Source organism: Cyprinus carpio, chromosome A8 (assembly GCF_018340385.1).
Source record: "Cyprinus carpio isolate SPL01 chromosome A8, ASM1834038v1, whole genome shotgun sequence".
Classification (NCBI taxonomy): Eukaryota; Metazoa; Chordata; class Actinopteri; order Cypriniformes; family Cyprinidae; genus Cyprinus; species Cyprinus carpio.
In genome coordinates this window covers 24370852-24394255 of record NC_056579.1, presented here as the reverse complement: position 1 = coordinate 24394255, position 23404 = coordinate 24370852, and the positions used below count along the sequence as shown (strand labels likewise).

The following is a 23404-nucleotide window of genomic DNA, read 5'->3' as shown; positions in this document are numbered from 1 at the left end:
GTTTCAGAAAGGAAGGGGCATAGAAGAGAAAACAATAATGTGCAGTATGTGGAAAATAATGTGTTTTTTTTTAACCCTAAACCACATAAAACACATTTCATTACACCAAATACACAAAATAATGTTTTTTTTTAGCAAGGTCATATGACTCCTTTAAAAGTCTTATACATTTCTTTATACATCCTTCCCATTCTTGATGTGTCAGAGGGGTACTCAAGCCACATTTAAACCTATATATAACCAGTTCATATTGATCATATATGTAAGGCTCCAAAATGAATAAATAAATATCCATAAAAAGCAATTCATACTGTGCAAATTGTGCAAAGCTTCCTTTTAGGTCCTGTTTGCATCTGTAATAGTTACAACACATTCATGTATGTATGGCTATTTGGTGTTTATGTAAATGTTGGTAAATTGTGATTCATACTGCTGACACAAATGTGAAGCAAACTTCAGCAGACAAAGATTATTATCATTAAATCACAACTAAAATTAGAGTATTTTGCAGTAATTTTTAGAGAACATTACAGAGAAATAAAACTTTGAAAATCTGGATTCAGATCAGTAATAGTAACACTTTATTTTAAGGATCACTTCTTGCTAATAACCAGCTCCTTATTAGAATGCATATTACTAGCATATTAGCTGTTTATTAGTTATTATAAAGCACATTAATGCCGTATTGTCCATGACCAAATTTTAGATCCCTTAATCTTACCCAATACCTACACTTAACAACTACATTACTAACTATTAATAAGCAGCAAATTGCCTACAAATCCTAATAAGCGCTCAAGCGCACACATAAAGCTTGCCACAGCACATCGCAGAAGCTATGATTATGAATGTGTCAGGGAAAAACAGTAAGGAGGCTGCATTAACATTTTAATAATTCACTGATAAACAAGGGTGTGCTTTCTCGTCATCACAGTAGTGGATGCGCCTGTATGCATGTTTCACACAAATTATTAGATAATCGGTGTATATATATATTATATATTCAAATTGGTTCATTTTAAAGTATACATTTTACTCACTATATTTCTATATATAAAAATAGATATATTTTTAATGTCTGTAAGGCAAAGATATACTTAGAGTTTCGAGCTCAAGTTTATAGACCGAGACGGGAGAAAGTGTATCCTGTTTTTACAAAAGCACGTTTTGTTGTTATTGTGAGTGCACACAAATAAACGTAGAGTTTTCACAGATTTGAAAGATGTATTACTCTTATCTGTATGACCAAAAATTATGGAGTATTTTAAGAGCTAGTGAGCGCACCAGCGCCTCCATCTGTCCTGCAGTGAGCTACTGTTCAGCTTCTACACTCTGCACAGACACTTGTACAGCGCACATTTTTCCACATTAACATTAGATTGAGCGGCCACGTAATGTTGCTGCTACTTATTTCAGATGATAAGCCATATTTGAGGTCGATGATTGATAGGCGAGCATTTGGATGTTTAACGATCTGCATTACTTCGACTAAATAAAATTTTTAAGGACTGTTAAAAGATGGACTAATGACTGCACTGACTGGAGTGTTTCTGAAGCTGCAGCCACCAATCTGGACGAGCTCCCAGATACAGTAACTTCATATATTATCACGATTCGGCTACCGCCACTGTGTAGGAACGAGGAATCGAGGAGACGTCGGAGTACTTCAACATGGTACCATCTTTATTCATCCAAATAAAAAGATGAAGGAGCAAGACACACACGTTGCAGGGAGAACAGATGTATAACAGCAGACGAAGAATGGGACTCACTATAAATACACAGGACTGATGAGGGGAAGATGAGGAACACCTGGAACTAATGGAAACACATAGGAAACACCTGGGATTATGGACTCTGGGAGCCAAAAAAATCTTCTTGGGGAAAACTAGGCATCCTGAAGGAGTGGGCACTTGAGGGTGCTCTTGAGGAGCGGGCACTTGAGTGAGCTCTGGGGCTGGAGCCGACACTGGGGCTGACACTGGAGCTAACTGGAGATCCGTTGCACTTCCTGGGTGGAACTGGGGATCTGGAGCCCTCCCTGGGCTAAAGGGGGAATCAGGGGCCCTCCCTGGGCTGACTTGGCGAACAGGAACCCATCCTGGGCTTAACTCGGGAACAGGAGCCTATCCTGGGCTTAACTCTGGAACAGGAGCCCTTCCTGGGCTGAAGTGGGGATAAGGAGCCCTCCGTGGGCTATACTCGGGAACAGGAGCCCATCCTGGGCTTAACTTGGGATCAGTGCCCTTCCTGGGCGATGCTCTGGGGCTAGGCCGACACCCTTCTCCTCACACCTAGTTTCTTCTTCTGGATTGGGGGCAAAAGGCATGGTCTGGCCAAATACCTGCACATAACTGCACATACAATTGTCAATTTGTATACTGTCATTCCTTACCAACTTATTTGTATTTTTTATTCTTTTATTATGTGATTTTTAGTTGTGTCGCCGTCATTATGTTGCACTGTGGAGCTTCTGTCACGAAAACAAATTCCTCGTATGTGTAAACATACCTGCCAATAAAGCTCAATCTGATTTTGATTCTGAACACTGGAGCAAACTCTGGGGCCTGGGCTGACACTGGAGCAAACTCTGGAAGGCGCTTATGAGGAGCGGGCACTGGAGGGTGCTCTGGAAGGCGCTTATGAGGAGTGGGCACTGGAGGGCACTCTGGAAGGCGCTTATGAAGAGCAGGCACTGGAGGGCGCTTTGGGACTGGCAGGCTTGCCACTTAAACATTCATTTGGCTTGCCATATTAATGTTCGCACGGCTTGCCATATTAATGGTCGGTGAACTTGCATGAGTCGCAGATGGCGGGGGGCTTGACTTCGGAGCTGCTGGCAGATGTGTCCCGGATCGGAGGCTCTTCAGACACCAGATGACTGCCTCCTTCCAGCTGAAGTAGGTGGTGTCTGGGAGCTCCACAGGGCGATGGTATGTCGTCCCGATCCGGAACACCATCTCTAGGGTTTCCCCCTCGAGGGAGCTAGCGAGGTCGAGTGGCACAAACACCCTCGTGAACACGATTGGGCTAGGGCTCGCCTGAGCCACAGCGATAAATAAGGCTCGTTCTTCAATTTAGGGACGTGGAGGAACGCACAGGGAAAAAACAAAACACTTGCAGGAAAACGGAAAATAAACGCGGGGAGAGGGGGCACCGCTCATAGTTTGGTCTGCTGTTCTGTCACGATTTGTCTACCGCCACTGTGTAGGAACAAGGAATCGAGGAGTACTTCAACATGGAACCATCTTTATTCATCCAAATAAAGAGACATAGGAGCAAGACACACACGTAACAGGGAGAACAGATGTATAACAGCAGAAAAAGAAACTAGGAATGGGACTTTTACATTTCATTTACTTTATTCATTTTTCTGTACCTAAAAACTAATGTTAGACCTACCTAATAAACCTGAAAAATCACTGTTTATTTTATTTCTATCTTTACTCTGTTGTTTTAATTTGTGCTGTTGCTTGTAGTTAGATCATTCTTATTTTCTTTTAATTTTATTTGACAGTATAGTTTTTCCCTAAACATAGCACAATCTCAAACCGTGATACAAACCGAACCGTGAGAAAGTTGAACCGGTCCACCCCTAATGCTGATGAAAAAAGTCAAGAGAATTGTATACTATAAAAACATCAATTTCATTCAATACATAAATTAAAAGAACAAAATAGGGTTTTAGAAAAGAGCCACAAATGTTTTAATTTGTCATGTTTTATAAAAGTCACTACTAATGTCACTACTTTGTTTTACACAATTTAGTACAAATATTCAGAACAATGATCACGTTAAGCAGAGATAACTTCTGTAAGGTAAGGGAGGGGCCTAATGTCTGAGCAGTGAGTCCTATGTGAAGAGTTGGTTTTTCCTGGCTGTTGAGTGCTAAAGTTGTAGATTGAAAGTGGAATGGTTAGTGTGTAAAAATGTAGATATCTCTCAGGGATGACTGAGTACACAAAAGACTAGTCCAGTGACAAGTCAGCTAAACACTAAAGTTAGCTTAGTGTTAACATGCTACTTTTTTATTTGCATGATTATGCATGATTATGTGCATGGGCGAGGCTTTTATACTTGTTGTGTTCACAGGAGTATTTGTCCTCTAAAACCATCGGGAATCACCGGTGAGAAGGTGTCATTTGCTTGTAAATGTCTTGTGATGAATGAGTTAATGAATTAATAATTTCTTTATGTACAAACTTAAAACAACCTAAACTATTGGCTTTATTTTGCATCAAACACAAGACAACTTTAAGCAAATAATGTATAATTAGTATCTAAATGAATTCTAATTCTATTTTTATATAATAAAAATAAAACGTACTTCAAATAAAAAGCCTTGGGCAAACTATGCAAAAAAAAGTATGCACTGTTTTCCATCAAAGCGTCAAAAAGCACCTGATGGAGTTTGAACTTCACATCAAACTGCTTCTGTTTCACACAAATGCCAGCACAGACGTGCATGTTCGGCTAGAATGCCCTGAACTCATGCATGCGCGGAAAGTTACAAAAAAAATGGCGTGCACACCAGTACGCGAAATGAGTTTGCATGCACTCAAAGCTAACTTCTGGCAACACCGCGATGAAGTGATATTTTCTGCGCGCACCCAAGTGAACTTGCGGAAGTGTCAAGTATAAATCAGCCTTAATGCTGATTCAGAATATGCTCTATCAGAATGTGCTACAAATGCTTAACGTCAGGGTGAAGGTAGGGTTTAAGGGGTTAGCATCTGTTTGTGTATGCAATTGGTACTGTGACTGACATAACCAATTAAATCTTTAGAACCGTATGTGTGGCTGGGTTTGCGCTTAAATGGTTTGAGAAAAAAAAAAAAAAAAAATGCTTTTTCTGCTGGTTCACAGAATAAGCATTTAAATTGGTGCTTTTGTTGGTTCACAGTTTATAACGTTAGCATGTGTGTGCATGCAATTTTTGAGTAAAGTCAACTAAGAGTGTGGGCATATGGTTGGAAGTCGTACTGACCGTGCCATCAGTTTGTGCAGCTCCAGTTTGTGCTGCTGGTCTTCTGCTGCAATAGCGTGTTGTGCTTGCTGCTGCATCCCCTGCACAAAGTGCTGCATATGCTGGAATGCATCGATCTGAGAGAGATGCAGATAGAACAAATGCCTAAATATCATGCAATCCTTCTTTTTAAACAGACCAATTCCCTGGAACAACGGCGATGGCTCCTGCCAGTTACCACTCATGAGCATTTCCATAACACCCGATTTTTTAGAGACTTCATTAAACTGATCATTGTATAATGCAGATCTTTTCCTTCAGTAACATCAGTTCAGTACCAACATTTACAGCAGGTCATTCAACAGACAACTGATTGTGTTTTGTAATTTCTATTAATGTGGCAATTTGCAATACCAATTCAATGTTTTAGCAATTTTATTTTATGTATTGTATTGTTTTTTCTCTTCACAGGAGTATTTGAGTGAGGCTGATGGCTCTATGTGTGTATATGCCAGGAATTTTAACACAACGCTGTGCTGCGGATTGGGACCGGCTCTCTTTTTTGGTTTATTTTCAGTGCCTGGTACTTAGCCACTACTTATGTAATCTCTCACAAACATAACACTCCAGTAACAAGCTGTATAATGGTATGTTGATGTGACATAATTATACTGTTCTTAAAGGGATAGTTCACCCAAAAATGAAAATTCTGTCATCATTAGCTATGTTTTCATCCACCTATTTTAACATTTTGGGATATTGCATAAAAAACACTGAATGGAAATGCCAAGACATATGGATCCCCTAAAGGGACATGGTGGTGGAAAAAGAATTTCGGGGTGGGAGGATTTTTTTTTTTTTGCGTTCTCTCGCAAAACTTTTGCATCCCCTCGAGAAACTTTGCGTTCCCTCGCGAAGATACAGTATTTTGCGTTATCTTGCAAAAGATATTTGCGTTCTCTCGCAAAACCAGTTGAGTTCTGCCCAACACGTCCTGTTTTACTTACTTGTAAGTAAGTGGTTCATACTGCTCATACGTTCACAATGGAGCGGTTCATAGAGTTTTATTTCAAACTTGGATTCAAATTCAAAAACAGCCAGTTTTGGCTCATAGTTTAAGGCACAGTTTTGGGACATTCTAAAATGGTAAATGTGGCTTAATGTACTGTAACAGTGACACTGGAGGCCCAATTCAGTATTAGGCCTAATAAATACTATTAATTCTAATAGTAATTGTAATATTAAAAACCTTATTAATAATAATATTAATATGTTCATATTAATATTAACATAAAACATGACATACAATTAATAAGGCTAGAAAAACTTTGCCTCCATAACAGTAAAAATGCACCTGTAAAATCAATTTAAGCGGGCAAATATTGTCCCTTAATGGAAAAGGTGTGACTGCAGTCTAAGTGGAAGAAGAATGTTAGGCTAAATGCCCTAGGGGGTATGCCATTGTTAAAGGTTTGAGTACCACTGGCTTAATGGATTACTGTGTCGATTGCCTGTAGTATATTTTTAATAAAATATAAAATGTGGGCTTTTTATATCACTGTCTTCTTATATTAAGCCATGTTAAGTGCGGTTTTCTATGGGGAAGAAAACATGCAATTCAGCTCATATGGGCTCATCTGCTTGCATGTACACAGAATACATCCTTTTTTAATCACCGTCTTCATTAAGCTGTATTTTCTTTATGGGAGGAAAACGCTTATGTTCTTCTGGGATTACCTGCTTTTAATTTATTAATAAACAAATATAATTTATTAATAAACTTTTTATACAATTGTCTTAGTCCATTAATTAAGCGTTTTCTTGCTATGAGGGATACATTTAAAGTGCAATTTACTGGGTTATGTTCATATTCTGGGCTATTCTGCTTGTCTGTATGCTTTATTAATGCATTATTAAAGGTGTGTACTGAATTTAGTCATCCAATGTTTTACATTAAGCGTTTTAGAAAATCCCAAAACTGTGCCTTGATAAGCATGCACTGACTATTTCATCCAAGTCAAAAAACAAAACTCTATGAACCGCTCCATTGTGAACGTATAGAACTGTATGAACCATTACAAGCTGTAAAGTAAACAGGAAGTGTTTGTCCGAACTGGTTTTGCGAGAGACCGAAAAAGTTTTGCGAGGGAATGCAAAATATCTTTGCGAGAGAACGCAAAAGTTGTATGAGAGAACACAAAAGTTTTGCGAGGGTACGCGAAGTTTCTCGAGGGAATTGCAAAAGTTTTGTGAGAGAACGCAAAAAATCTGAAAAATATTTTTTCCTCCCACCCAAAATTTTTTTTCACACCACAATGTCCATTAAGGGGCTCCGTAAAGACGCGCCTTAATTTTTAAAACAGCAAAACACACTTTTTTCCTTCATAACACATACTTGCCTACTCAAATTGAGTTTTAGTACTCTAAACATTTCATTGTGTTGTGACAGTACTTATCATGGACTGTACAACTTACAAATCTACTTAAAGTAAATATTTATTGTAAGAATATAGTCATGCAGATATGTGAATCTATACATTAAAAAAGAAAGAAAATAAATAAATAAACAAGTAAATAAATATCCTTGAAAATCTTGCTAATCAGGACCCCAAACAAGTAAATAATGCAATTTCAGGTTAACAATAGGGAGAGACTGACCTGCTATTACTTACATTTGTAATGTTTATTTAAGTTCAGATAAATTTATATGGGAGTTGGACATAATATAGTGTACCATGTAATAGTGGACCAAGTCCATTTGGGTCAAATACTCTTAAGGAAAAGGTGACTGCTCTTCACAGTAGAGTAATACAGAGGTAAGACTGGGAAAATGGAAAGCTGCAGGTAAAGCCAAGCGACCTTTCCACTCGTCTTGTTACATCATCACAGACAGAAGATTTTTTTCTGTTTAAAAAACAAGGATGTTTTTAAGCAAGGAGAAACTAATCAAGGGAATTTTTTGAAGGAGTCCTCTCATGAAGCAGTGATTTCATTGCTCTTATGTGACAGGCTACTGACAGGAATTTCCCAAAACCTATTACAGTCATGTTAAATTAATCTGTTTGACAAACTAAATATAAGCCATAAGTCTCACTTGATTTAGTCTTAACCCCTATCACTTATCACCTTATGCAACATAAAACAAGTAACTGACATCTTGCATAATATAAAAAATATTAACAATCACAGCATTTCAAAAAGAGCTAAACTGAGCTGCTTTATCTCATCTGATAGACATTGTAAGTATTTGTTCTTATGATTCCCTAGTCTTTACAATAAAAGGCCATGGGGCCCTAGGGGACAGTACAGGCTTTACGGGTCTTCCTGTGTTGTATGCGCCAAGGGGCTTAATACACACTATGCAACGAGGGGCCTGTGGGCCTAATTCTGACCAATTAAAATTCTTTGCAAGCAAAAGTAAACTCTAAATGACTATGTGATTAGTCAATGCCACAAAACCACCTGGCTGTAGAACTGTGCGCCCATGAACCAAGACCGGAGCATGCAAGTCATATATTTCCAGGACTGTATGTGTCAGATAAGCAACTGCTTTTAAGGTGAATGGGAATGCTAATGGATGGCTTCCTCCAGATATTGCAGACCTCTTTCGTTTTTGCACATACAAGCAGAAAGTATCTGTACTTGACTGAACATGAATGGAAATACTTCCCAGGGGCATTGTGAAGGGAATCCCTTGTTTTCAAGAGCACCTGAAGTGTATACCTTGCGAGTGCTCTTCCACATGTACTTCATATAAGCGTAGGTGACATGAGGGTGGGCGGTAGGCAGGGGATGGTCGAGCTGTTTGGAGGGATCCACACCCAGCAGGAGAACGAGGGTTTTATGGGCTAGTGCCTGAGGAATACACAAAGAATCTCAGTTATAATTATTGCTTCAAATGATTATCTCTCCAAATTGTCGTCACAATTTAAATAAAACATCTGTAAACCAAATGTAATTCAGTGAAAATGGCAGCTGTGAAAATGGCAGCTGTCATAAAAACTTGTATTTGAGAAAATGGCCTTCAAAGACTGCAAACATTTTCAACAGAATTAGGATATTTACTACACATTCATAAATAACTAAGACTTCGATAACAGGATCACAAAAAAAAAAAAAAAAGAAAAAGAAAAAAAAGTGCACTTATAATTCAGTGCCAATATTTATTGATCTAAATGTCACATAAGATTCACCCAAATAAATTAATTTGCTTGTCTGGAGATCAGGCAGAACATTAATCTTTAGTGCTTGACCCCAAGAATTGAAGCTCTTCGGGTCACAAAGAGGCATCTGTTAGAAACCAAGCACTTTGTAAATAAACACGTCAATCAGCAGCAATTGAGGCAGTAATATAAGCTTGATCCCACCAGGGCTTTTTGTCCACAAGAACAGTACTTTTATTATCTGTGTTTCATCCTCAAATCCATCGACTTCCTGCTCCTATGATCACCACTACAGGTCACAGGTCAAGACACATGAGGTCATGTATGTGGGGCAAGAGGTCAGGGTTTGTGGTTTAACATGACAAGGTTCTCCCTTGGTGGTAGATCATGTTGTAAAATACTCTATAAACCTCATTAATGTGATCTCATCACATTGAAATTGCTGCACCTATGTGTTGCTTGGCAAGCATTCTGCTAAAAGTTGCTATATTGAAAATAACTATTTTGTTTGGTAAAATAATTATTTGTTATCAACATATCTAAATAACAGATGATTTCAATGCTACGGCCCTAAGAGGAACAATGTGAAGTTCATTGTTTAGTAACTGGCTTGATTTACCGACACATAAACAGCAATAAACAAACCAGCGACAAAGAATGTCTGACTGAGCATTTACATGGTTGAAAATAAACAGCCACTTTCCTAACATTCCTATTTTTAGTCAAATGATCCTAGTCTATCCATAACACAGCAGTGCTTGGGGTTGAAGAGGTGATGATGATGAAGAAGAAGGCGCTGATAGGCAGTTTTTTACACTGATGCATTAATTTCTATTAAATAATAAAGAGGAGGAAGTAAAAAAAAAAAAAAAAAAAAAAAAAAAAAAAGAGTTGTTTTGGTAGCTTGGTTTAAATAAAAGCTGCTTTTTGAAACTTACACTGCTTTTATAGTGCAATGAACTCTTATATGTCAAACAAGCAGGGGAATTTTGATTTCTCAGTTTACGCCCCCTTTGAATTGTGTTTATTTTATAAAACCTTGCCTGATATATTCTAAATCACTAGTTCTAAATCAGTGTAAACCATGGCTTCTTGAGGCTTATTGCTTTAATTTTTCATAGTTTACGGATATTTCTCTGTTCTAAACATTGTGCCACATTCTGGAAGATATTTAAAACTTCCACAAGAGTTTTTCCTTCTGTGAAATGATGCGGTGTCAGTCACTGATGTTCAATGTGTTACATGAAGAGTTCAGTGTTAAGCTTGCAATTGAAGATAAGTGTGTTGTTCTTACTAGTCTTCCACTTTTTCCACAGAGGCTAGCGTACTTCAACCACGTTCTCATGTCCTCATGTGGACTAATGACCAGGGAGCGCACCATCAAGATCCTCTGCCAGTCCTCCACAATACGCTGACAACCCTGAAGAAAAGAAAGACACATTTTTAGCATTTACTTTTGTAAACTATGCTCAGTTCTGGGTAGTAACATATTACATATAATCTAGATGTTATGTAATCAGATTCATTATACTACATTATATTACACTCATAATTCACACAATGGCATTTTTTTTTTTGGTCATCTGAATTTTCTTTTCTAAATAATTCTACTGTTTAGCTTTGACTATATTCACAACATAAAATGGCCACTAAATAATAAATTTTATGTAAATACATATGTGATCCATGTTTCTAAATTTGGTGACAAAGCACCTCTCAGTTAATTAGACCATGTATGAAACAAATAACTATACAAGTTACTAAACACTGCAGATTAACAGCCATGAAACACTATGTCTTCATCATATCTGCTGACCCTCACTAATTATTGATCTGGACGAAAGTCTGGACTAAAAGTACTTCAAACCTGAAGAACTTTGGATGTGTAATGTCATTGCTATTTTTAATGTTCAATCATTTTATTTGGATTTGTTTTTATTTCCAAGTAATATACAGGTGCTTCTCAATAAATTAGAATGTCGTGGAAAAGTTCATTTATTTCAGTAATTCAACTCAAATTGTGAAACTTGTGTACTAAATAAATTCAGTGCACACATACTGAAGTAGTTTAAGTCTTTGGTTCTTTTAATTGTGATGATTTTGACTCACATTTAACAAAAACACACAAATTCACTCAAAATTAATCTCAACAAATTATAGCACTTCAAAAGACCAATAAAAAAAAAACATTTTTAGTGAACTGTTGGCCTTCTGGAAAGTATGTTCATTTACTGTACATGTACTCAATACTTGGTAGGGGCTCCTTTTGCTTTAATTACTGCCTCAATTCGGCGTGGCATGGAGGTGATCAGTTTGTGGCACTGCTAAGGTGGTATGGAAGCCCAGGTTTCTTTGACAGTGGCCTTCAGCTCATCTGCACTGTTTGGTCTCTTATTTCTCATTTTCCTCTTGACAATACTCCATAGATTGTCTCTGGGGTTCAGGTCTGGTGAGTTTGCTGGCACACCAACACCATGGTCATTTAACCAACTTTTGGTGCTTTTGGCAGTGTGGGCAGGTGCTAAATCCTGCTGGAAAATGAAATCAGCATCTTCAAAAAGCTGGTCAGCAGAAGAAAGCATGAAGTGATCAAAAATTTCTTGGTAAACGGGTTCAGTGACTTTGGTTTTCAAAAGACACAATGGAGCAACACCAGCAGATGACATTGCACCCCAAATCATCACAGACTGTGGAAACTTAACACTGGACTTCAAGCAACTTGGGCTATGAGCTTCTCCACCCTTCCTTCAGACTCTAGGACCTTGGTTTCCAAATGAAATACAACACTTGCTCTCATCTGAAAAAAGGACTTTGGACCACTGGGTAACAGTCCAGTTCTTCTTCTCCTTAGCCCAGGTAAGACGCCTCAGGAATGGCTTAACAAGAGTAATACGACAACTGTAGCCAAATTCCTTGACACGTCTGTGTGTGGTGGCTTTTGATGCCTTGACCCCAGCCTCAGTCCATTCTTTGTGAAGTTCACTCAAATTCTTGAATCACTTTTGCTTGACAATCCTCATAAGGCTGCGGTTCTCTCGGTTGGTTGTGCATCTTTTTCTTCCACACTTCCACTCAACTTTCTGTTAACATGCTTGGATACAGCACTCTGTGAACAGCCAGCTTCTTTGGCAATGAATGTTTGTGGCTTACCCTCCTTGTGAAGGGTGTCAATTATTGTCTTCTGGACAACTGTCAGATCGGCAGTCTTTCCCATGATTGTGTAGCCTAGTGAACCAAATTGAGAGACCATTTTGAAGGCTCAGGAAACCTTTGCAGGTGTTTTGAGTTGATTAGCTGATTTGCATGTCACCATATTCTAATTTGTTGTTATAGTTAATTTGGTGGGTTTTTGTTAAATGTGAGCCAAAATCATCACAATTAAAAGAACTAAAGAGTTAAACTACTTCAGTCTGTGTGCACTGAATTTATTTAATACATGAGTTTCACAATTTGAGTTGAATTACTGAAATAAATGAACTTTTCCACAACATTCTAATCTATTGAGAAGCACCTGTATTAGCTTAAATTTTACATTTTTTTATTTTATTTAATTAAATATTGGCTTTTCATAAACGCACAAACCCCCTGAAGTTCTTTCATTAAATCCAGTTTGGAAATTTCTGGCATAAAGTATTGTTTAATGCATTTTCAATAATGGAATATATTTTCTTTATTATTTTACTAGGGATGTAACAATTCACATAACTCACGATTCGATTCAATTCACGATGTTGATTTTACAGTTCGATCCGATTCACTTTTTTTTTTTTTTTTTTTTTTAACAAAACGATATTTATGACAGATTATGAATTAAATGTGTCCTTTTATTATTGCTTGGACAAAATGCTGTACATTTCTTTGTGAAATTATAATATAACTATAATAATACACTAATATAGCATTTGGATATTATTGATCTTTTGTTGGTTTTGATTGCTTCTATTGTTCTCATTTGTAAGTAGCTTTGGATAAAAGCATCTGCTAAATGACAAAATTTAAATAGAATGTAAATGTAAATAACAAAACTAAATGTACATTTTTAAACAAGCCCCAAATCAAATAAATAAGTAACACAAATAAAATAAATCTCTTCATATAAACAAAATAAGGCTTTGTCTTTGAAAAAATTAGAGGCAACCACTACATTTTAATCGTGATCCAAACAAAGATGCTGCATACATGCAACATGAGCAGTTTTTAATTTAAACTAGATTGTATAATTTAGAAATTCTGAAGCAAAAACAGAATTGTTTGACTTCAGTTTTGTGAAACTATACATAAAAATATCTGCATGAAACAGCATGAATGAGACACAGATTCACTCTCTGCCAGCAGGTGGCGTTTAAAGCATTTCCTTGGTTTCAGTTGTAAACGAAGCAGAGCTGCACTTATGAACTTTATCATGCATTATACAGCGCATATGCATTATCTAAACTTTTCTAAAGACAGTAAGTTCCCCTCAGACATGCATTCATATAAACTACTACACCTATATGAATCGTGATTTGTTTAGCAACTGATTTGAATCGTCACATATTTGAATTAATTTTAACCGGCTTGCAGTTAATCATTACATCACTATATTTTATTATAATTTTTTTTTTTTTTTTCCTCAATATAGTACACTATATTTGTGATAAATGTGTTAGGTAAAAAGTAATCTAGAAGTAATTAAAAAGTAGAATACATTACCTAAAATTAGTCTAATCTATAAATTATGTCACAAACTAAAATTTTTGTTATGTAATTTGTAAATCAATAAAAGACTACAATTCGCAAGTAATCTACCCAGCACTGACTATGCTGAAGCTCTGGTTTGTAACATTAGACTCTATGAAGTTTTTTGACATAAATGACAAGAAACTGAGCAGCTGACAGCTTTTAAGAATGGTGTGTTAGTCATTAATTTGAGAAAATTTGTCGACAAAAAGATGAAGACTTAGGCGTCTGGTTATTACCAAAGCATAGCCAGACTATTGACTTTTGGCAAAAGTATGAGTTAGTGTTAAGGTTATAAAGTGACCAGTCCTCAGCCAGAATAAGCTACTTCTACACATAATAGGGTTAAAATAAAGTGGATATGGATGAAAAACTGACTGTACATAAAAGTGTAATTCTCCTGAACTAAAGCTGAGCAATTAACTGCTAACTAACATTTCCTTGTCAACAATATATCAGTTCTGCACTCTCACACCATCCTTTATGTATGGAAAAGTCTGCAGGTTGGCAGCATTATTTCTCACTGTTAAATGTTTGTTTTTCCCCAGTGGCACTAGCTGAGCATATAAAAGAAACACAAGCCAACACACTACGTCAAGACACACTGCTGAGATGATGTCAAGCCTGATGAAGGAACACAACAGCAACAGATGGAAGTAAATGGTTTGGATCAGTCTGATGAATCCTTTCTTTGTGAAACTTAAAATTAATGTATTGCTTCTGACTTACTGTTTATATGACAACATGTAGTGACGCTGTTAAAAATATGTATGTGCAAAAATTATTTTGTAATTAATTTAACTTAGATTTTATAGACATACATATAGAACCCTGAATACTCCTTTTAACTCGGTAAGTGTGGAGTGAAAAACATTGCTGTTACCTGCAGTCTCTCCCACCACGTTTCCCTTATAATGTCCCTCCTCTCAGGAACCAGTTTATACTGGATCACCTCCTCTAACTCAGACAGCATCTGACAAGACACCATGGCCTATGAGAGAGAGAGAGGGAAAGATAAAGAGAATGACAAAGATAGTGTCTTGACTACATTAAAAAAGCCAAGACTTATTTTGTATGCACTCTTTAAACATTTAAATCATGTTAAATTAAAACACAGTTCAACTGAGGAAAGAAAAAAAATCAAAGATTAGATCCATAAACTGTCATCTTCTCACCCAATGTGTGTGTGTGTGTGTGTGTGCACATGTTTATTAGCACCTTATTATTCAGGCTGGAATAATGTAACAGAGACATGGGTTTGGTCTTATTACGTAATAATCTCTCCTAAAATGGTCTTCTCTTTAGCTCACAAGCTGAACAGCATTTACTCATTGAACAATAAAAAGAAAAGCTATACATTACTTGTGTCAAATGATCATTTGACTTGGCCCAATCTTCTATATTGAGACTGAGGTATATGCTCTTACCCCATATGCTCTACTGTAACTCTCTCCAGCCATGGCAGTGAGCTCAGCATCCAGTAGGTCTCTGGCTTTGTCAATGCACTGAAATCACATGAACACACAATATACCATAGTGTTGCTGAATGCTTGATTCTGGTTGCAACTATTTTTCAATAAACACACATCTATAAAATGTTCCAGGTCTGTTGACCACATTATAGTAATTCAAAGGACCTTATAGCAAACAACAGTAAAAAAGCCAAAAACCAGAAAGACACTGATCAAGAAAACAAGTATGACAAACAATAGGACAAAAAATTGTTCCATGTTTTTACCAATACATTACATTATATGGAAAGCATGCTTTCATTCTCCTGCTTTTTCTCTCACATAGACATGTAGACACACACACAGATTTTTTCAAGCGAAGCCAAGACTGCAACATAGACCTAAACAACTAGCAAAGACCACAGACACCCATCAATATTCTAGACTTCTACAGCAAACTCTACCACCATGATTTTAGCCTGCCGGTCAGAATACAACCCCTATCCAAATGATTTCTTCCAGCATATTTACTATAATATATAAATTGTATTAAATATTATTTATACAATTAATGTACAAAAACATTAACTTGTGTGATAACTTGGAATTATCAGTCACAATGTGTTCCTACCAAGCTAAAGAAGAACTTTAGAGGAGAACATTATCTTTGGTACACATGCTAACATGTTCTTTAAATGTCATTCAACTAAAAATGACCACCATCAGTCAATCAAAAGTCAGCTGTGTCTTTTGAAACTATCCTGCATTCTATGCTGTTTCAACACACCCTAACTTATAGTGTCATTGGAAAAATTGTGTTTGAAATTGTGTTAATAGCACAAATAAATAAAGAGAACAAAGATACAAAAAAAAAAAAAAAAAAAAAAAAAAAAACTATTTGTAATTAAGTTTGTAGGTGTTCAGGTACAAAAACTAAATAATAAAGTGTAAAATAGCTTCACTTCATAAATTAAATACAGACTAATTCTTGTTAAAACTACAAAAGTAATTCAGTCAAGAGCAGTGAGAGCAGCTAGTAAATTAGGTGTAAATTACACACCCAATTTCTCAAATGTTTGTGCTCACTTAAGACAGTGGTTCACAAACTGGGGGGCGCGAGGGGCAGAGCTATGACAAGGGGGGCTGGCTGAGGGATAGTGTACAGTGAGCAGATTATTTTGCAAAAGAAACCTCTGCATGGATATAAAGACTACACTGTGTAATTTTCCCTCTTATCATGTGGCCACTTGCCTGATAAGTGAATAATTAACTGAATGCAAAATATTAATAAGCGCAGCCCGTACAAGTATATTTCACACAATGTATCTGTTTGCCTTAATAACCTCATGCACTGGGTGCCAGTAAAATCAACCCCCCACCCCCGACCATGTTTTGCTTAAGTGTTATCTGACATTATCAAGATGAATTTGTTCTGACACTGTTTAACTCAGTTCTTGTCATATTTTATCACTATTTTCCAAACTATAGCAAATAACCTGTGATAATGTGTGAAATGTTGAAGGTGTCTGAATAAATTTTGGTTTGACTGTATAAGCACTCATGTACAGTTAGATGTTCTGTCACTAATTGTTTATTGCCGTTTACAGTATGTGTCAGTAAATCAGGCCAGTGACTAAATGGTCATGCTGTTCCTTTTAGTGGCATTGAAAACCATGTATTATTTAAATTGTGATTATAATGCTAGAATTAACACTTTTCACAATTAATTAATTAATCATAGCAGCTGTTACAGTAAATTCAAAGAAAAGGTTTTCAAAAGAGTTCCACATGTAATATTTATTTCATATGTAAAGGTGTTAAAATTACATCACACCCTTTTAAATAGAGAATTTAAGTCAGAGGTCTAAAATCTGGGTAGATAATGGCCTTTTATTTGTAAATTATGACAGTTTAAGTAAAAATCCTACAACCATTATAAGTGTACCTCAGAAAACATAAAATTAAAAAGTATTTACTGACCCCTTTAATCCTTTTTATAACTGACAAAGACCTTCACATAAAAATTACAATAGAGATTTAGGGATCAATGTCATGAGCTTCCTGGGTAACCAAAATTACTTTTGACCAGAAGCACAGCTTGATCTCATTCTGTCATTGGCTACTTTCCTTTCCAGCTTTAAACTGGACTGATGCTGTGACTGTTTAATTGAAGTAACCTTAGTCACAATTTCCTCTCAAGTAATGGAATAGGTGGGATGGACAGGATAATAATGGTGAACACAGAGTACATGGGTGTGTCTGTGATGTTATCCATGAGCTCATCTCACTCACTCACTCTCTCTCTCTCTCTCTCTCTCACACACTCACTCACACACTCACTCTCTCACTCACTCACTCTCTCTCTCTCTCTCTCTCTCACACACACACACACACGCTTGTTTTGGAAAAAGGAACACTGCATGACCGCAGGGACCGTATGTCAGCCAAGTTAACTGACGTGTAGATTGAGGTCCAACATTACATAACACCTGTGAGACAATGCACCACGGCAACTGTTGCACTCATCATCTTTGATTGAACAATTTCTTTCTTCAACATTTCCCTTCTGGTTGTTTCTTCCACGTGAGTTAGACATTTTTAGAGGACGATAAACGATGTGAGTGGCAGTTTATATATTGTTCATTTAATAACTCTCATAAGTTGTTTATTATGTAGTACCTGTTGAGCCAGTGAAAAGAGATCCTGATGTAGAGCAAGCACTGCCCTGTAAAAGGCTCCATCATGGGTGTCTCGTGGGATCATGCAGGTATACTCTTCCATACTGTCCCAGTGGCCTGACAAACACACAAAGAAGCAAATGATATTATACATATAAATATAATATCTTCAACAAAATAATACATTAAACAAATATCTGTTTGCAATATCTGAGACTTTTATTCAACTTTAAGTGTCCCAAAAGAAAATCGCAGGAGCGTGGAATATCTGATGGTCTGTAAATAGAATATCTGTAAATGTATTATAAACTGATACTAATTGATTGATGAATAGTGACTGAATTTGAACCACTTCATCATTTGATGTCAGGTTCAAAAGTCACAATAAAATCTTATTGCTAATTAAAATGTATAGTAGAAAATACATGAAAATGCACTGTCTTAGGTGTTAATATACTGTCAGTTTTGTATCACCCGGGCCAAAATGAAAAGGCTATTAAATTCACCTTGGGGGAAAAAAGACAGTGTAACTTGATGTTACAGATTTTTATTCTGTTCTATTTTTTTCCCCTTCTTCTGAAGTATTATGAATTCACTTCCCTGAAATACATTTACATTTAGCGGACACTTTTATCCAAAGCGACTTACAAATGAGGACAATGGAAGCAATCAAAATCAACAAGAGGGCAATGCAGTGTTAATTTCGTTGATAAATAAATTGTCATTATTGTCGTCAATGACATTTTTTTCACCGACGACAACCAGACACTAACAAATTAAAAATTATATTATATTATATTATATACACACACACACACACACACACATACACACACATTTATATGTATATATATACATATATATATAATATATATATATATATATATATATTTTTTTTTTTTTAATAGAAAACAAGCAGTTAGTAAATTAATAGATTGCAAGTCTAAAAGGGGCTTTTTTTTAAGGGGTCCCATTATGCTTTTTCCCTTTTTTAAATTTTAGTCAGTGTGTAGTGTGTATTAAAAAGATATACAAAGTTACAAATTTCAAAGTCCATTCCAAAGGGAGATATTTAAAAAAAAAATTTAAATCCCTTTTCAAGAACTAAAATAAACGGCTCGTTTGGATTACAGCGTTGGTTTCAGGGCTTTGTAATGTCACAAAGGAGCTTATTAGAATATCATTAAAATAATTCCTGCCTACAGAAATTCAAATGGTTGGGGAGGGGGGAGGTCATGGTTATATGGCTTGGTTGAGTGCATCAGACAAGACGACAACGAAGAAGTGCTGCTACAGTTAGTGCATCAGAGAAAACAAAGAAGAAGAGCTGCTGTAGCATCAAGTTTTCTGCATGTCTAAAGGCGGTTGCACACCTGACAAGAAGAACAATTCTTACAACTAGTACAACATGATGTAGCTGGGCGTCAGTGTGCATACACTCATAGAAAATTATGTGTTCGAATTTTAAAGATGTGGCGTGATGCGACGCTGTGCTTGTCCGGTGTGCGACCGCCTTAAGAAAACTGTTTTTTTTTCACCCCCGTGTCCAAACGTCATTTTTTGGGCTTCCGAAAGCTTCAGGAAACAGTAATTGGAATTTATTTTTAACTCTGTTCCTGAGTATTATAACCCTAATTTGCTATTGTGTGCTGCGCATTTTACTGAGGACAGCTTCCACAACATGAGGGAGCACAGTGCCTGTTTCGCCAAAACGATTTTGTTGAAAGATGGAGCAAGGGGCGTGGCAGTACTGAAACGCAGTCTAAGCTGTTTGCCAATCACAACACACTAGTACAGCTAACCAATCACAACACATTTACTTTTTCAGAAAGGTGGGCCTTCACCAAACCTGGAACTAATCCAGCCTTTTGTGCCAGGCTGGGGAGAAAGATACTTTAATAATGTAAATAATGTGAAAAAATAATGCGTTTTTCGAACCACCAAGCATGAGAGCATGCTCTAGTACACCCCCCAATTAAAATTAAGACTTTGTAAAAGTATAATAGGACCCCTTTAAAGAACAGAATTAGAATAGAGAGTGCTAGTGCTATTTTACAGGGTAAAATAAAGATGGAAGAAATGTGTTTTTAGCCGATTCTTGAAGACGGCTAAGGTCTCAGCAGCTTGGATTAAGTTGGACAGGTCATTCCACCAGGAGGGAATATTTAATTTAAAGGTCCGTGAAAGTGATTTTGTGCCACTTTGGGATGGCACAATAAAGTGACATTCACTTGTAAAACGCAAGCTTCTAGAGGGCACATAAGTGTGAAGTAATGAATTTAGGTAAAGGAGTGAAGAGCCAGTGGTGGTTTTGTAAGCAAACATTAATGCCTTGAATTTAATGTGAGCAGCTATTGGTAGCCAGTGTAAATTGATAAACAGGGGTGTGACATGCATTCTTTTCAATAATTAAAAATTTATTTTGCTGCCGCGCTCTGGATTAATTGTAAAGGTTTGATAGAATTGGCTGGAAGACCTGCCAAGAGAGCATTGCAATAGTCCAGCCTGGATGGAACAATATTTTAACAAGGAGTTGTGAAGCATGTTCTGAAAGAAAGGGCCTGATCTTCTGTATTTCAATATCAATTCATAGGTATTTACTGTCCATAAAAGGGGATGAAAAATATTTTGTTGAATGCAGTTGAATGCCTTTTTAGCACCATTTTAAACTTGGGGTTAAATTCAGTATTTACTTGCATTCATTATGTATACTTATATAAGTATCATTTAAAAAAAAAAAGATGTAAATTTTAACTTTTTAAATTTCACATTTAAATATCTAGTGTTTAATCATGTCTAAATATTTCTTCAAATGAAAAACTTAAAAATAAGTATGCAGGTATGACCTGCAATAATCTAGATACAATTTAGTAAAAAGTCATACAGGTACCTATAGTGGGTTAGCTGTGACATTACAAATTAAAATGATTTTTTTTATTTGATTTTTTTTGCTGACCACAAAATGACTCTAATTTGCCTCTTTCCATTGGAATTTAAACCCCTCTCTCTATTTTATCCTTAAATACTACACTTATTGTAATATAAGTAATAGAAATACTAGAAAAAATATTTTCAGTCATTAATGGACCATGATTATTGCACAAATAGTATTTTGTACCAAAAGATCTCCTTAAAATATGAAATAAATATTATTGAACTAAAATATAGAACATTTATTTAACTGAAAAAAAAAAGTTAAACTGTATGGTCACATTATAAGTAAGCAATACCAGAGGGTTAAATACAAGAAAATAATAAAATGATACTATAAATGTCTTTGACATAATAATCAATGGATTATATGCTGTAATTTTTACCAAAAATTGCTGCAAATACCTGTACAGTGAATCTGTCGTCTATTCTACTGAAACCCATTCTAATGTATTGTCAACGCTGGTTTGTTTGGAGAGCTCCATGAACCACATGAACCATGTGACCGCACGGAGACGCCGGCGACATCAAAGCTTGCAGCAACTCTGTTTTTCAGTGGCTCTGGCTTTAACTGAAACGCTACATTATACAGTTTACGCCACATTAAGTGCGCCAAAACTGTATTTATTGCTAAAATTTTGTATTAAACCTTACAAAATTTGAAAGCTGAGACTGTTTCATGTTGCAAGCAGGGTTGCCAATTTGGCGTGTGATTTACATGGGCAGCGTGAGAGTGTGAGACAGAGCCTGGTAGCGTGTCTAATACCAAATGCATGAGAGTTGGCAACCCTGCACAAGTGGAAATTAGCAGTGATTGGTAGCAGTGTTTTGCCAAAACTAAGGAAAAATGCAGATTGAAGTTGCCAGGTAAACTTTACAGACTTAAGTTACAGAATTTTTAAATTCTTTAACTTCAACCTAATGTTGGAATAATCAAAAACAAGTTTTTTTTTTTTTTTTTTTTGCAAAATGCTGTCTGATTTTTTTTTTTTTTTTTTTTCGCCTCACCCAGTCCCCATGCTGCAGCCGCTGCCATGCGGGCCATCTTGGCTTGAGTCTCCTCGCTGACCAAAGTCCATTCCTCACAGCACTGCTGGTGCAGCTGACCCCTGATGGAAGAAAAAAACAGAAAGAGAATGAGAGAGAGAGAGAGAGACAGACAGACAGACAGCAGGGGGGGAAACGGTCTCACATAGCCAAACTTGACTATTGGGAGTAAAGTCTGGTCTACACTGAAGCTTATTCTGGCCAAGAACCTTGCAGATTACAGTTTGTGCTCATTGCCAATACTCTTCTAATTTGCACACTTAAAACAGAACTGCTTTAAATTACTATACTATTACATCAATTAAACAATAACAACAAAGAGGGGAAAAACATAACTTTGCAAATTTATTAACATGAAAAACTTAAATAATTACATTGCATAAGTATTCAGACACTTAACTCAGTGCTTAGATGAAACCACTTTGGCAGTGATTATATTCTAAAGTCTTTTTGGGTATTGTTATAAAGCCAAGTAGTAAGACACAAGGACACAGGATTTCTGATAAAGAAATGGGTTTCATTGTGACCAATACATTTCCTAAAATAGTCACAAATAAAGAATACAAATTCAATAAACTTCTCCCAACAAATAATCTAGTTAGACTAATCAGCAAAGTTAAAACTTAACTCAATGTCAAGGAAAACCTAGGCAGAACTGATCAGAAAAAGACTGACCTACTCCCTGAGACAACAGAGAGGTATTTAAGATAAATGGTGGACCCACTTATACAAGATGAGGGGAAAATACTAGGGGTGTAATGGTACACAAATATGACGGTTCGGTACGTACCTCGGTTTTAACGTCACGGTTCGGTATGATTTCGGTACAGCAGGGGGGAAAACTATTTTTTTTTAATGGTTTACTGATCAAGTTGCTCTTTCTTGAAATACATTCAGTTATAGTTTCAATTTTCTTAGTGATGCAAATCTACCTCAGCTTATGCTTAAAACTATAGGGAGCACTTTTACATTATAAGATTACAGTTAGGCCTAACAACTTAACCCAAACATAAAGCCACAAGGATGCACTGTTTTATTTCAAATCAAAGCTAAATACACATAGAAACAGTGCATCCTTGTGGCGCGGATGACACAGAAGAGCACACACAGCATACGGTGATTTGGAGAGACACAGAGGAGACTGTTGACAAAGGAATTATTGAATAAATCGTTTTTTTTTTTTTTTTTTTGTTTTTTTTTTTTTTTTGCTTACAAAAAGTGTTCCCGTTGCTTCATATAACCCAGATTGCAGGTCTGACGGCAGATGGAGTATTCTGACAACGACTTTCATACCTTTTATTGACCTTGACACTGTTATTTATTTGGCAGTCTATGGGACAGTCACAGGCCTCCAGGTTTTCATCCAAAATATCTTAAATTGTGTTATGAAGACGAACGGAGCTTTTACGTGTTTGGAACGAAATGAGGATAAGTGATTAATGACACAAT

General features: G+C 36.4%; 1 protein-coding gene across 1 annotated transcript in view; it reads right to left on the bottom strand.

Moving 5' to 3' along the window:
* Positions 1–23404, bottom strand: part of LOC109094977 (mechanistic target of rapamycin kinase) — a 170037-nt gene that overhangs the window by 59631 nt on the left and 87002 nt on the right. The window contains 7 exon segments of the mRNA XM_042761448.1: positions 4988–5103; positions 8690–8821; positions 10424–10549; positions 14732–14839; positions 15276–15353; positions 17979–18094; positions 21917–22017. Of these exon segments, the coding sequence (XP_042617382.1) occupies positions 4988–5103; positions 8690–8821; positions 10424–10549; positions 14732–14839; positions 15276–15353; positions 17979–18094; positions 21917–22017 (777 nt within the window).